We start from the raw sequence: 14,688 nt of genomic DNA, 5'->3' as shown, positions 1-14,688 counted from the left end.
GGCAGCAGCACACTGTCCCAGCCAGGGCAGAGTGGGGCAGGATCTGCCCCTTGGGGGGCTGTTTAGGGAGCAGGAGGGTGGTTGCTGTGGGAACCCCTCCTGGGATCATTCCCCCCACAGCACGGGGATGTTCAAAGCTGGCTGGAAGCCAGGGGATGCTCAGGCAGAGCCTTCCCCAGGATCCTGGAGCAGCTCTGTTTTCCACAGACATCTCTGGGAAGGAGGTGGGTGTTTTTTCTACCAATGATTTTATTGAAAAGGCTGTGGGGCTATTTTTTTTTCCCTTTTTTTCCTTTTTTCTCCCTTTTCCCAGTCAGCAGCCATACTTGAGAAAGAGATTTCCCTTTGCCTCTGTGCATCTAGTTAAAAACTGATCGGTAAAAATGCTGCAGAAAAATGGAAAATATTGAAAATATCTTGTGACAAACAAACAAAAAAATCTCTTCCAAATAAAGATATCTTTTCTTCTCTCTTTTTTTTTCCATCAGAAAAGCTTTTAGTGTGCAAAATGTCGACCGCTTGGATTTCTTCTCCCAGCAGGCTGGGATGCACCCACCCCTGCTCCAGGAGAGTGGGTTTTCAGAAAGCTAAAAATCACTGGGCAGAGACCCCAGCACTGTTACCTCCCCAGCTGTCCCTCTTGTGACCCACCACGCTCCCGCCAGACCTGTGGCAGGGGGGAGGTCCCCAGGGAAAGAAAGGAAGAGGCGGCACGGCCAGCCCGCGGGCGAGCCCCTCCCTGTCAGCCCGGGAAGGGGGAAGAAAGCCCAAAGTCATTTGGTCACTAGCGTGATGAGTTCCCGTCCGGCCCCAAGGAGCCCTGGGGGCTGCGGGCACAGCGGGACGAGGCTTAGAGGTTGTCGTACATGCGCAGCGTCTTCTCCAGCTGCTGGCTGACGCGCTGGTAGAAGACGATCTGCTGCCTCAGGTAGGACTGCATCATCCTCTTGAAGTCGGCCACGCGCCGCTCGTGGAAGTGGTTCATCTCGGCCTGCAGGGCGAAGCCCACCACGCGGCAGCGCTTGCGGATCCCGTCCGCCTCCTCCTGGTCCATCCTGCCCTCGTCGCTCATCCGCTGGCTCTCCTTCACCTTGGCGAAGGCGCCTGGCGGGGCAGGGAGCAGCGTCAGGGGATGTGTGCGACCCTCGGGCCCCTTCCTTGCGCAGCCCCGCTTGATCCCGTCACCCCCCGTGCCGGAGCACCGGCCTGGCCCAAAGCAGAGGCACAGACCTGCCCCATGTAAGAGAGGGATCTGCCTGCATCTCCTCCTGCCCATCAAACCCATCCCTCTCTTCCAGGAAGGCAAAGACTGGGAGCATTTTCTCTCTGGACTCTGGCATCCCCAGCTCCTTTTCCATCCTGGGCAGCCAGCCTCATGTATAGCTGGTTTTGGGGGTCTGGGATCCTGGAGCGCTGTGATTCAAGGCTTGGGGTGCAAAGCTGATGTGAGGCAGTGTTACCACAATGAAGCACCCTGGCCAAGCCTGCCCACCAAATATTCCATGCCATTCCATGAATGGGGGTCAGGAGCGGCCCTGGGAGACCCCAGCCCAGAAAGCAGTGATCCAGGATGTGGCAAGGGCACGTGGTGCTGTCTGGAGCTCAGCTGGGAAAGCATCTCTCACTCCCGGAGGCAGCTGATGCTCTGACACCAGTTTTTCCCTCTCCTTCCATGTTTTTTTAAAGCTTGGTTTCGAAAGAATCCTGCCTGGCTCCAGCCCTGCATTCCTCCCCCTCATTAGCACAGAGGCTAAAAAACTAAAAACAGGATCTGGCCCGCACTGGGCTTTCTTCCCTTCTCCCTGCCCCTTGCCGGGAGCACCAGACCCGGGGTTACAGTGCTCCCGCTGCGCCAGCCCTGCTCCCAGAGGGGAGGAGGAGGACAAGGAAGAAGCAAAGTTTGGAGGCCAAATCCTGCCTTCCGCTCTGCCCACGCGGCCTCGCTTCCGGACGGGATCCAGCCCCTCTCCGTGGGTAAACAACACTCAGAGGAAAGGCAGGGAAGTTGCCCGGGCAGGATTGAATCCTCCCTGCGCCCTTTGCCTTCCCAGCCTCCCCCAGGGATGCAGAGTGATGCACAGACATCCCTGCATGCTGGGACACAAACGGCCCTGGTTTCACCCTGGGGAAAACCTGTCCTCCAGACTCTGGGGACTCTGGTGTGGGTGTCCCCTCCCTGCTGCGGGCAGCTGGGCGGGGAGCAGTGTGTGTGGACTTTGGCCCCACACCCACACCGCTGGCTGCCTGGGTGCAAAGGGACACCGAGCCCTGCCTGCCTGCTGCCTGCCCCAGGGAGAGAACAGCAGACACTTCTCCCCCTCTCTGATCCCACCAAATCCAGGGAACCAGGACAAATGGGACATGAAGAGCTCTGATGCCCTGGTGCTAAACCCCTCCTGCTGAGTTGGAGGTGCAGGGACACACTCCGGAAAAGTGTGGGGACCCTGGTTGTCCCCAGAGGTTCAGTGTGTCCCCTATGCCACTGCCCTGCCCCCTCGGCCCCTCTGATGGACCCAAGGTCATGTCCAGCCATGTTCCAGCCCTGGGGGAGCAAGCTCTGGTATTCCTGCTGGCCACCCACCCACTGCCTTGGCAGGAGGGGAGGATGAGAATGGGACAAGTGGCAGTGGGTGGGGATGCACAAGAGGTGCAGGCCAGGTCACCCCAGACCTAACAGCAGCAGTGCTGGCTCCTGCTCATGGTCTAGGGGAAGTGACACCCGTGCTGACCACCCCTGGCAGTGCTTTGGGTAGCACCAGCAGCAGTTAGAGTCCATGGCATCACTGGGGCAGACTCTGGACCCAACGGCCCCAGCAGACTCTGCCAGGCTGGGCTGACTGGAGGGCTGTGCCAGCGGGGTCCACACCATGCCCCTAAGAGGCACAGCAGTGGTTCCCATCTCCATTCCCATCCTCATTCCCCATTCCAATGAAGGATTTCCTCATTGCATCCCCAACCCACTTGCAGCACCATTCCCACTCACATGGGCCCATTCCTGGGGAGAAGAATGGCTCCTTACCTTTCTGCAGGTGGATGATGTCTGGGAAGTTGGAGAGGAGCCCTTGGTACAAGGAGAGAGTGTCCAGCATGAGGAACAGGTCATTCTTGGGCTGCTCAGCAAACATCTCCCCCACAGTCTCGTACGTCTTGCCCGTGTGGGAGATGGCGTTGTTGAGGGCATCCAAGCTGTAGGGAGGGTCCATGTGGAAGGAGTGGCTGATGGCTTGGAAGGCATTGCCCAGCTTCTGGAACTCCTTCCGGAAGCCCCCCACGTGCTTGCGCACCAGCTCCGACGCCACGTTGGTCAGCTGCAGGACGCTGTCATCCATCTTCTTGCTGAAGGCCTTGAAGGCATCCACGCGGTCCTCCACATCCTGCAGGTCCTGGTGCTCGGTGGGAATCTGGATGGTGAGGAGGAAGCTGGCGCCCACCATCTCGTCCTTCTCCGCCCGGCGTTTGCCCAGCTTCCACTGCTTCTCGTCGCGGCAGCAGAGGAAGTGCTGGAAGCCCTCGTACTGGGAGAGGACGGGGTGGCTGGTCATGTGCTCCATCCAGAGGATCAGCCGCCGCTTGCGCTTCTCGATGAAGTCCTCCTCGAAGCGGCCGGTGGCCTGCTTCTCGGGCAGGTGCGGCACCGAGATCACCGTGAACTTGTGCAGCAGGCGGTTGTAGAGCCAGTCGAAGTGCTTGTAGCGCCGGTACACGGGAGAGTTGAAGTTGCTGGGCGTCAGCTTGTAGGAGATGTAGCTCTTGATGCCCTTGAACTTGGTTTGCTTGGTGGGGTCCTCCACGGAGCAGATGAACGGGTGGGGGTTGGCCCTCCACTGCGGGCCCCTGGAGCCCATCTCGATGCAGTAGGTCTCGGCGATCTTGGACATCAGGGGCACGTCGCCCAGGATGAAGGCTTCCACCCCGGAGCGGACGAAGCAGGAGAAGCGGTTGAGGTTTCTGCCCACCACGCTGCCCCTCTTGGAGGAGCTCATGCTGTCCTGCCTCTCCAGTGCCGGCTTGGGCCGGTGGCCGGCGTGCTGGTGGTGGCCATAGGCCGCTGGGCACGGCAGGCTGGGCGAGGGGTGCCCATTGGTGCCCGGCGCGCTCCGGGGCTCCTCCACCACCGTGCACGTGTCGTCCCAGTCATCCCAATCGTCGTCATCATCATCCTCAAAACTGCCCTGGTAGGAGATGCCGGGGTTGGGGGATGCCGAGTACAAGGAGGAATCGTGCCCGGGGGAGCCGACCGGGCTGCTGGAATAGTCCGTGTAGTTGGAGCCCGAGCGGGAGCGGAGGATCTCGACGTAGGAAGCGGGGAAGAGGCCGGTCTCCCCACGGCTGTTTTGGCCCTGTAACCAGCCGTCCAGGGAGTTCTCGCTGAAGATGACGAGCTCCTCGTTCTCCTGGATGCTGATCTCCTCTTTGTTTTCGCTCTGGAAGTTGTAAAGAGCTCTGGCTTTCAACGCCATGGCCGGTCCCGGGTCGGGAAGGGGGGGGGGAGCCAGCGGAACGCAACCCCCCCCGGCCAAAACACCCCCCCAAATCCCGGCAATACCGCGGGCTCGCGCGGCTCCGGGATCACCACCACGCGCTGAGGGAAATGGCTTGGCCGCTTTCCCAGGAAAATAATAACAAAAAAAAAAAAAAAAAAAAGTGGAGAAGAAATCCCTTACGAGGTGACGCCAATGTCCCTATGTCCAAGTGACCCCCCCCGATCCCGGCGCCCCGGTTAAAAAGAACATTCCGCGTTTATAAACTGCATTCCCTGGATAAAAACAAGATTCCCAGTCACGCGAGCTGCGTTCCCCTGGCTCCTCCGGGATGTGAATCCCGGCCGGCCCGAGAGCCGGGCTCTGCCATGTCCGCGCAGGGTTTATCTCTCCGGGAAGCTGATCCCGAGGTTTCACTCTCCGGGAGGAAAACCCCTGGCTGCCAACGAGGAAATAAATCCAAAGCGATTTTTCTCGGGGCTCCCGTGGATAAAGCACCCTAAATTTCCCGTCGGTGGGCGCTGGGAGAGCGGCGGGAACGACCCCAAACCCAGTCCAACCTCCCGGTGATCCCGGGATTTTGCAATTCCTTTCCGGGCCGACTTTCCCGATGGTTGGCGGGGTCTGTTTTTTCCCTGAATTCCGTAAATCTCACGCAGGACGGAGGCGGCGCCGGCGGTGGTGCCCGTGTCGGTGTCGGGGCCGCTCCTGTAGCCACCGGCTCTGGCGGGGCAGCGCCGGGGCCGGTCCGCCGCCGGTGCCGCTGCCGGAGCCGCTCCCGTTGCCGAAGGGGTGGCGGAGCCGGCCGCCAGCCTCCCGTGACGCAGGGCAGCGCTCCCCGCTCCGCCGCCCGGTTGGCGGCGGGGAGCGGCCCGGCCCGGCCCGGCCAGCCGCACGCTGCCCTCTGCAGGCAGCCGGCCCCGGGGGCACGAGTCCCCGCCCGCGGGGGCTGCGGCCGCTCCCGCGTCCCTGCCGGGACGTGCCCCTCGCCCGTGCCCGGTCCCGGCCCGCAGCGCCCCGTCCCGGTGCCCGGGCGCGGGGGAAACTGAGGCACGGGAGGAGCGGGCGGCGCGGGGCCTCCGCGCCACGCGGGGGCGCTGCGGGCGGCGCGGGCGGAAGCGCGGCGGCCGCGGGGTTGCCATGGAGGAGCTGAGCGCGGCGCTGGCGGCGGGCGTGGGGCTGGCGGGGCCCTGCAGCCTGGCCGCGCCGCACCCCCGGCTGGCCGCCTACAAGCCCCGCGGCGGCCCCGGGCAGGCCGAGCGCCGGCAGCGCCTCCTCCGCATCCAGAGAGAGTGAGCGCGGCAGCGGGCGGGGTGGGAGCCGCCGGGATGGGAGCGCGGGGCGCGTTGGGCCGGCCCGGGGCCGCCTGAGGGGAGCGGCCGCGCCGCGTGTGCCCTGGGTGAGCTGACACCCCGCCGGCTTGTTCCCTCGACCCCAGGAGGCGGCTGGACTACGTGAACCATGCCAGGAGGTTGGCGGAGGACGACTGGGCAGGGGTGGAGAGCGAGGACGAGGACAAGGAAGGGGAAGATGCGGAGGAAGAGGCGATGGACGTGGATGCTGGCAAAAAGCTGCCCAAGCGCTACGCCAATCAGGTGAGGAGCCACCTGTGTCCCCGTGGCGAGGTGTGGCCGTGGGGCAGGGCTGTGGGGTGGTTTGAGGCCACGGTGGTGGCCATGTGGGGGCTGGGAGGAGTGTGTCCTGCCCGGCTTGGTGCTCGCAGAGAAACTCTGCTTAGCTCACTTCCAAAACGTGCTGAGTTCAAATGGAAAACACGTGGAGATGGGATGTGCTTTAGAATCTCTTAGGTTGGAAAAGACCTTCGAAGGTCACTGATTCCAGCCATTAATTCTGCATCACCATGTTCACCACTTTAGGAGATTTCAGCTCAGACAGCAGCATGAGTACCTTGTTAGGCAGTATTTAGCTAAAAATTTCTGTTTCCCTGTGTTTGGAAAGAAAAAAAGGGCAAACTCATCTGGGTTTTATCAGCCTGGGTGCTGGATCGGTCCTAGATAACACACAGCCACTTAGGCAACCTCTGAAGAGGTCAGCTTGTCCAGGCTCTTTACTCCTGACATTTTGGAATCTCTAAGCCTCGCTGTGTTTTTAAAAATAAAAAAATATCACTGGGCACCCCACACCTTGTTCCTGGAGTGGGGCCAAGGTGTGGGGTGCCCAGTGTGAGCCCTGTGCTGTGGTCTGAAGCTCAGTCAGCAGCTGGGAAGCAAGAGAAAGGCTTGGGGAAGAACGTGTTAGGCAGGTTGGACTTCATTAGAGGGGAGGGAAGGAGCCCTTTGGGGGGTGACAAGCAGTGCCAGCTGCCCTTCAAACACCCAGTGTCAAAGTAAAGTCAAAATCTCCTTGCTTTACCCTTGAGTTGTTTGTTGTTCATGACTTCAGGAGAGCTGTTACTGACTGGTTCTTCTCCCTGGGCTCTCTGTAGCTGATGCTGTCGGAGTGGCTGGTGGATGTCCCCTCAGATCTGGAGCAGGAGTGGGTTGTGGTGGTGTGTCCCGTCGGGAAAAGGGCTCTTGTCGTGGCCTCCAGGGTAAGTGGGCTTCCACCAGCTGCTAAAGGACCTGTACCCATTCACAGCCAACATAAAGCTGGCTTGACTGGGTTTTTTCTCTCCTTTTTTCCTCACAGGGCACAACAGCAGCTTACACCAAGAGTGGCTTCTGTGTCAACAGGTTCCCATCCCTGCTGCCAGGGGGAAACCGGCACAACTCAACCAGTGACAAAGGTGTGAGGGGGATCTGGGGTAGAGAGAGGGGAACTGCCTGGGAGCTTGTGTGTGCTGACAGGCCCAGTGCTGCTCCTCCAGCTCCCCAAAGTCCCGTGGCTCTGCCCCTTTTTTGTGGTGGGGGTGGCCAGTTTCAGCTTTAGGCCAGTTTCTGTATCTCTGGAGGTAACTAGATGGGAACAGTATCAGATATCTTTATAAGCACATAGAATCCCCGAGTGGTTTGAGTTGGAAGAGACCTTAAAGCTCAGCTTGTTCCACTGCCCTGCCAAGGACAGGGAATGTTCCACTATCCCAGGTTGCTCCAAGCCCTGTCCAGCCTGGCCTTGGACCTTTCCAGGCATGGGGCAGCCACAGCTGCTCTGGGTAACCTGTCCCAGGGACTCAGCACCTTCACAGGAAAGAATTTCTTCCTAACAGCTAATCTAAAATTGCCCTTTTCCAGTTTAAAACCATTTCCCTGTTTCCTGCCACATATTTTAAGAAGCTTCCTGTTTGACTGACACTCTTAAACCACAACATCCTCTCTGTCCTTTAGCAGACACCTTTGAATGGTGTCATCTTCCTTAATATGTCTTGGAATTCTTTTTTTTTTGCCCTAAAAAGAGAGGCTTATTGTCTGGCAAATGCCATTTCCTGAAACATGCCCTTGCTTGTTGTGCCTCTGACTGGTCCCTTTGCAGCCTCGTGGGACTCCTCAAGCTCAAGGCTTTTTGTGGCTGCAGTTTGTGTCAGCAGGAGGGGATCCCTCTGCACGCCACAGTCTCACATCAGGGCAGGATTATTGTCAGAGAGCTGGGACTTGGCATTTGCCAACTGGCTTGGGCAGTGCTAGGAGCAGGTCTGGACCTCCCTGCGTTTGTGTGTGCAGTGTACAGCATCCTGGACTGCATCTACAGCGAGGCCAAGCAGACCTACTACATCCTGGACGTGATGTGCTGGAGAGGACACCCTGTTTATGACTGCCAGGTACTGAGCCCTGCCCTCCCTGGTGTTCCCTGAGCTGCTTTGCTCCAGCACTGCGGGAAGATCACTCTGCAAAAGGCAGATATTTCTCCTAAGCACCAGCGTCTCTACGGCTTTAGGGCTGCTGTTTAAGTGTGTACATGTTTTTGGGGGGGAGCAGCAGGGTTTGGGGTGCTGTTTCTGCAGATGAAGTCAAGTTTTTAAATCTCCCAGGTGAGTGCAGGGGAGCAAAGGTGCTCGGCAGACGCTGACAGGTGATGTGGGGTGAATGGTTACTAACTCTGCCTCCTTTCACAGACTGACTTCAGATTCTTCTGGCTCTCCTCAAAAATCCAAGAGGAGGAAGGGCTGGGAGAGAAAAGCAGGATTAATCCGGTAAGTCCTTTTGTACTGAGGAGGAGGCTGGGGGGGTAAGCTCTCCTGTTCAGCAGGCTTCAGCAGTTTCTTTCACAAGTGGAAGCTTTTTTTTCCTTTCCCCTCACAGATCAGGCTTCAAAGTGTAGATCTGATGAAATGGGATGCTGTGGTCAGGATGTAAATAGAACCACTGCATATTGTAAATGAGTTTAGTGGGGTTTTTTCTCCCCATCCAAAGTGCTGAAGGAGATCACACTGCAGGGTATCAGCTAACTTCCATGCTGTTTTTAGCTTTCCCTTGTAATGGAATGGAAAGCCAGTGTGGTTTCTTCAGGAGCAGTGTTGGTTGGCAGCCTGACTACAATGGGGTTTATTCTGGCAGTCTTGTGGGTTTGTAAAGCTTTAAGCCTTCCCTCTTTTTAAACTGATCATTGAAGTTGTCGGGATGAATGCTGGCTTGCCATCCAGAGTCCCTGCTGAGCCAGAATAAAAAGTCTTCCTTTGAAGGCTTACACATGAGGGTCAGACCTAGAGTCCACAGCAGCTTGGAACATGAATTTTGGGTACAGACATGAGAGATTTGTCTGCTCAGACATGGCCAAGCAGAGCAGCTCCTGTGAGCTGAGCATCTCGGTGATAAATGTGGCTGACTGCAGTGAGGGTGTCTGTGTTCAGAGAACATCCTGTCCTGACTCCCAACAGGAATATCCAGAAGATAACTACCTAATGGAGGGGGGGTCGTTTCAGCTTTCATTTCCTGGGTGGAAAGATTGGCTTGGCTGAGGCAGCAGCCTGGAGCAGACATCTGTCTGCTTTGCATCCTGCCCGGAGGTCATCATTTTCTATTTTGGTTAGAAGAGCATCTCTGGGTCAAGTCTCCTGAAAAGTCCTTTCTGCAGTCTTAGGTGCTTGGGAAAAAAGGTATCAGGAGTATGTAGGAGCTGTTCCTCACCCTTTCCCTCTTATGCCACATCCTGCAGTGGAGGAATCATTCCTTTTTAGCTGCTTGCACACCAGTGCTGGATTCAGCAACTTGTTCTCCTGTAGACCAGAGAGTTGCCTCTTCTAACCCTCTCTTACTCTTCCAGTATAAATTCGTGGGCCTGCAGAACTTCTCCTGCTCCTCGGACAGCCTGTGTGAGCTGCTGGCTACAGACTTTCCCTTTGAGGTGAGCACACACAGGTTCTGTGTGGGTCTGGACCCCAGCCTTAGCAACAGTTCTGCCAGTGCTGGGAGAGAGGTGCATCCCCTCTCCTTGGAACTTTGCTCTCCTGAGGCTGCAGAAAGTTTGCCAAGTTGCTGTTTCCTGTGTGTGGGATGGATGCCTTTATGCCCATGTTTGATCTGTTGCCTTGTCACACACCTCATTCAACTACACCAACAAGCAAGAGTTAAACCACAGCACTCCCTGGGTTTGTACTGCCCTTGCTGCCCTTGGCTGTGTCTGAAAGAGTCTTTTGGGATGGGAGGACACAACTCAGGTTCACACAGCAGTGTGATAGACAGCTGACCTTTTTAGGGCCAAAACTGGTACTGACCACTGCCCTGGGTCAGTGGTTTCCCTGGGAAACGCTTGTGTGCGTTTCCTTGGTGTTGGTGCTTCCAACAAGGCAGCTGTCTGTTTGGAGGAAGGAGAAGGGTGGTGGTAAGATCCCAATGGTTTCAGGGGGGTTTGGGTGTTCATGGTGGGTGCCTAAGGTGTACTGGAGCTGGGGGCAGTTGGCTGTGACAGAAATCACTGAGCAGGACACCTGTGTTTGCTTCATCAGCTTTAAAAGTAGAATCATACAGTATTGAGTGGAAAGGGACCTGCTAGTAGCATCAAATTCCAGCTCTGGCCCTGCACAGGACAGCTCCAAGAATCCCACCCTGGGCCTGAGAGCGTTGTCCAAAGGCTCCCTGAGCTCTTGCAAGCTTGGGGCCAATGGCTGCTGCTCTGGGGAGCCTATTCCAGTGCGTGACCATCTCCTGGGGGAAGATATTTCCTATATCCACTCTAAACTTCCCCTGACACAGCTGTTGTGCTGTTCTGACCTTTGGGGAAGGGCAGGACAGGCAAAGCCATGTGCCACCCAGCTCAGTTCTGTGTGGTTGTGAGTTGCAGGCCCTTGTGGAATCAGCTCTGGCTGCTTTTGCCTGCCCTGGCTGACCTGTCACTGCAAGGGAAGGGGATGGAGGAGGGAGTGGCATTCCGACCCGGTGACAGTGACAACATCTGTGAGCCAGAAGCTCCTCCAGTGGCTGCAGCTGTTCCTGAGAGTGCCCAGTCTCAGCCCTACATCAGGAATGTGCTCCACAGAGATTTCTTGTCCCACGAAGCCAAAAGCCACGTTGATGTGACAGTGTCTCTCATGGTCTCCCATCGTGAGTTTGCCATTAAAATAGGTGTAGGTTTAAGTTAAGGGCACTAACTTGGCTCTGAGGGCTGACTTTGCTTTCTGCTTGTGAAAGCCAGGACAGTCATCAGAGCAAGTTGGAAAGTCCCAACCCCTCACTGGTCTTGCCAGACCCTGCTCTGAACATGGATTGAAGAGCCTTCCCAGCTTTCTTTCAGCTGGCTTGCTCAATAATCAATGCTCCAAGTGCCTCTGTAGAAACAGTCATTTCTGGCTTTCCTGAGTCAAGTCTTCATTCCCTCCTGAGGCATCTGCTCCCGAGAGGAAAGGCTGAGGAGCGTTTGCCCGCTGCAGTCAGAGCAGCAAACTTCTGGGCTACAAAGGAGGCCATTGCGAAACTCTGGAGCAGGAGATGGAGCTGAACAGGCTCCAGCTGTGTAATTCAGCTGTGATTTGCCCCCTCAGGCCCTCTGCTGTGTCAGGGTGTGACCCCAAGAAACAAAACGTGGTGTACATTGGCTCAAAGCAGCCCCAACATCACAGGAACCATGGTGCTTTTTCCAGGAAGTAGGGAGCCGTGGGTCTCTGTGGTGTGCCACAAGAGGGAGCCCAAAAATCCCCAAAAAAACCTTCTACCACCGGCACAGAACAGAATAAACTTTGCAGGAGGCAAAATGCGTCCTGGTATGGGTGAAAGGTAACAGAGGTGGTCTTAGGTGTGGACCCAGCATCTTTTGATGCTGACAGGGATCTTGTGTGCCTGGTGGCCCCAGAGGAGGTCAGTGCTTTCAGTCTGGGTCTTCTTCAAAGTTAATCTGTAACTTCAGATCTAGGGCCTGATCCACTCTATTCAGTGGACTCTTGTTCCCCAGAATTCAGTAGACTTTGGATCAGTTGACTGGCTCTGAATTTCAAGTGGTTTTTGGAGGGGATCTTAAGAACCACTGTCCCTCTCACAGATCTGAGTAAAACCATGTTTTCCACCAAGGCAGGGGAGTCAAAGCCTCTGAGAAACCCTGATGTTTAGGAATGGGAGGACTGTTAAGCACCTAAAATCTGTAAAGCATGGCTGTGGAATGTTAAATCCTGCCAGGCCAGTCTCTCCTCAGGTTTGGGCCTTCAGGGACAGTGTCAGTCCCTGAAGTGGGGATGTGGCCACTGTCACTGTGGTGACCCGGGGTAGGGACCCAGCCAACAAATGAAATAAATGGGAAGGAACATAGAAGCCACTTAACTTGGGGAATGGGGAACCTGACCTAACTCCACCAGGCTGAACTCCTTTGAATTCTCCAGCTTGGGGAAGGTATTTGGAGTGATCTGGAAGGCCTTCCAGGCTCTGAGCTTTACCAAAACATTCCTGTGGGTGCCGGAGAATCCCCGTTGCTCATCAGGTGCCACGCACCCACAGGCATGGGCTGGATGTACTGGAGTGCTGCAGAAAGTGATTCTTGCCAGGAGGCAGGGTGGGGGAAAAGCCTTTCACTTTATATGTCCAGAGGGGTCGCACAAGCTCATCATGATGTTTACTGTTCTGGTTTTATGTTTTCCTAGCACAGAAATCCCCCTTTTTCTGGGATTATTTTGCAAGATGCTAACAGTGACTGAAAATTAGGGACAGAATAGTGCCAGAAGCTTTACCCTCTCTGCCAGAGGTCAGCATCTGTGGAGAAGAAGTGGACATTTGTGCTCAGCCAGTGTTTCTGTTCTGGAGGCTGTAGGATCAGGGAGGGGCCTGGGAGCAGTTCATCCTGAGGTGGGCTCTTGTTCTCCTCTTTTCTGCCCACTCAGCCACTCTTCCTCATAGCCAAATGGCCTTTTAAGAGCTTGTGAAGCTGAGCTAAGAGGAGCACCACCTCCAGCATTAGTCAGCCTGACAGCAGGATCCAACCTTGCAGAGCACACCCCTGGGAAGCGTGGGAAGAGGGGGGATGAGAATCCCTGAGCACGGTGGGGAAGTGGGGAAAACGTCAGCCAGCTGCAGCACTGCAGAGTGTGGAAATAGTAGCACAAGAGTTAGGGCCTAAACCTTTAAAGTTCTGAGTGCCCTTAACTGTCACTGATTGCTAGGAGAAGTTCTCTCCTGGGAAACATGAAGAATTTTTTTGGCATAAGCCAGCTGAAAGAGCTGTTAGGAATCGGGGCTCCTTGGCGTCACACGCTCGGGCTAATTACTTTCCAAATGTATTATTTAAAATAACCCTCATCCAGTAAAGTGGGCTGCCTTATTCAGAGACTCTGGCTTTTCTGCAAAATGGGATGAAAGCATCCAGAGAACGAACGTTGCTCTGTGCCGACACCAAGCTGGACTCATTTGCCTTTGACAATTTAAAGCCATCTGGGAGTCGCTGATCTTTCAGGGCAGCAGCTCTGCAGGTTTCTCCTTTCCCTTCCGCTATTTATTGCACTGCTTGAGGAAAAATGATCCAGCTGGTGGTTTTGGCCTGCAAACAGAGAGCAGAGCCGTTGTCTGGTGCCTGGTCATTCACCTGCAGGAGCCTCAGCTCTGCCCTTTCATTCATTCTCTTTCCTGCCTGCAGGTTGACGGGCTGCTCTTCTACCACAAGCAAACCCACTACACCCCTGGCAGCACCCCGCTGGTGGGCTGGCTCCGGCCCTACATGGTCCCTGAGATCCTGGGGCTCACTGTGCCTGCCACCGTGCTCACGGCCAAGCCGGACTACGCCGGGCGGCAGCTCCAGCAGATCATCGAGAGCAAGAGGAGTAAAAAGCTGGCGGCGGAAAAGGGCCACCCCGGCGGCGAGGCGGCCGCGAGGAACGGACACTACGAGCTGGAACACTTGTCCACTCCTCAGCCAGAAAAGTCTCCGGAGGGCCGGGATGGAGCAGTGAGCCAGATGGAGAGTTGAGCTGCTGGGACAGGCCAGCTGGGCAGAGAGAGGGAAAAGGCTCCCTGCTTCTTCTCACTGTGCCTCGTGCTCCTGAGAGGGGACAGAGTAATGATGATAGGATGGCTTTGTTTAAAGGGCATGACAGTGGAATATCTTGCCCCAGGTGCTGCTGGATTTTTTGGATTTGTTGTTACTATGTACTCTTTGCCAGGACTTCTGTGAGGCCTTAACAGTCTGGTTCTTCACTAAAGCAGTCATGTGTTGGGAAATGATCTGTCCCCATAGCGCAGGGATACAGTTCAGCTCCTGACCCTGCTTCTGTTAGAGTCTTGGCAAAACTCCAGCATAGGAACGCTGCTTGGACCTCTGAGGTGCAGCTGCTGCATGTGACCCTTGCAGCAGTCCCACCTTCCCAGCCCTTCCCAGGACTGGGGCTTCTCAGCCTTTGATCCAGCTGTTTTCTGAGGCCTTTCCAATTAAAGTTGTTACTAACAAAAAGTTTGCAGTGACCTGCTGTTAAGTCCAAAGGCTGGACTTTCCACACCACGCGTTCTTGGGAAAATTTAAATTTCCCTGTGTTGCAGCAGGACCTGCCTCGGAGCAGGGCTTTGTGCCGCGCGAGCACGGCAGAAGCCTCTCTCTCCTCGAGGCTTTTCTCAGTGGGGAGAGGAAGGAATGGCTTCTCTCTGAAAAACGCTACCATTGATCGTGCCAAATAAAAGGTTTCTCAGAAAGACAAATTCTTCTTAGCGTCTTCCTGCTACCTAAGGGTGGATGCGTGCTGTGCCTCCCAAACAGGGATTGAAAAATTGGTTCCAGTGCTGACTGGAGCAGAGGAAACGCTTGTGTGGGTTCAATTCTCTGCACATCGAGGTACTTCAGTCTCTTGTCCTGTCTTTCTCATCCCAGCCCAATCCCACCTTTTAAGCACCGGCTGCTCCCCCTTCCTGGT

At 56.0% G+C, this 14,688-nt stretch overlaps 2 protein-coding genes across 2 annotated transcripts; one reads left to right on the top strand and one right to left on the bottom strand.

Annotated features, from left to right (window-relative positions):
• Window positions 1-229: 229 nt before the first annotated feature.
• On the bottom strand, window positions 230-4,478 carry SNX33 (sorting nexin 33). The gene is made up of 2 exons (XM_041489748.1): window positions 3,020-4,478; window positions 230-1,104 (listed from the first exon to the last, which is right to left on the bottom strand). Exons 1-2 carry the CDS (start codon window positions 4,458-4,460, stop codon window positions 851-853), a joined length of 1,695 nt encoding a protein of 564 aa, XP_041345682.1. The 5' UTR covers window positions 4,461-4,478; the 3' UTR covers window positions 230-850.
• Window positions 4,479-5,590: 1,112 nt separating this feature from the next.
• Window positions 5,591-14,476, top strand: SNUPN (snurportin 1). The gene is made up of 8 exons (XM_041489749.1): window positions 5,591-5,773; window positions 5,920-6,076; window positions 6,928-7,032; window positions 7,131-7,227; window positions 8,099-8,196; window positions 8,491-8,568; window positions 9,639-9,719; window positions 13,425-14,476. The coding sequence occupies exons 1-8, from the start codon at window positions 5,622-5,624 to the stop codon at window positions 13,752-13,754; spliced, it is 1,098 nt and encodes a 365-aa protein (XP_041345683.1). The 5' UTR covers window positions 5,591-5,621; the 3' UTR covers window positions 13,755-14,476.
• The last annotated feature ends 212 nt before the right edge of the window (window positions 14,477-14,688 follow it).

The sequence above is a fragment of the Pyrgilauda ruficollis genome, unplaced genomic scaffold (genome assembly GCF_017590135.1).
Source record: "Pyrgilauda ruficollis isolate IOZ18807 unplaced genomic scaffold, ASM1759013v1 scaffold96, whole genome shotgun sequence".
NCBI lineage: Eukaryota > Metazoa > Chordata > Aves > Passeriformes > Passeridae > Pyrgilauda > Pyrgilauda ruficollis.
The sequence above is the reverse complement of the archived record's forward strand: the minus strand, read 5'-3'. Positions and strand labels throughout refer to the sequence as shown.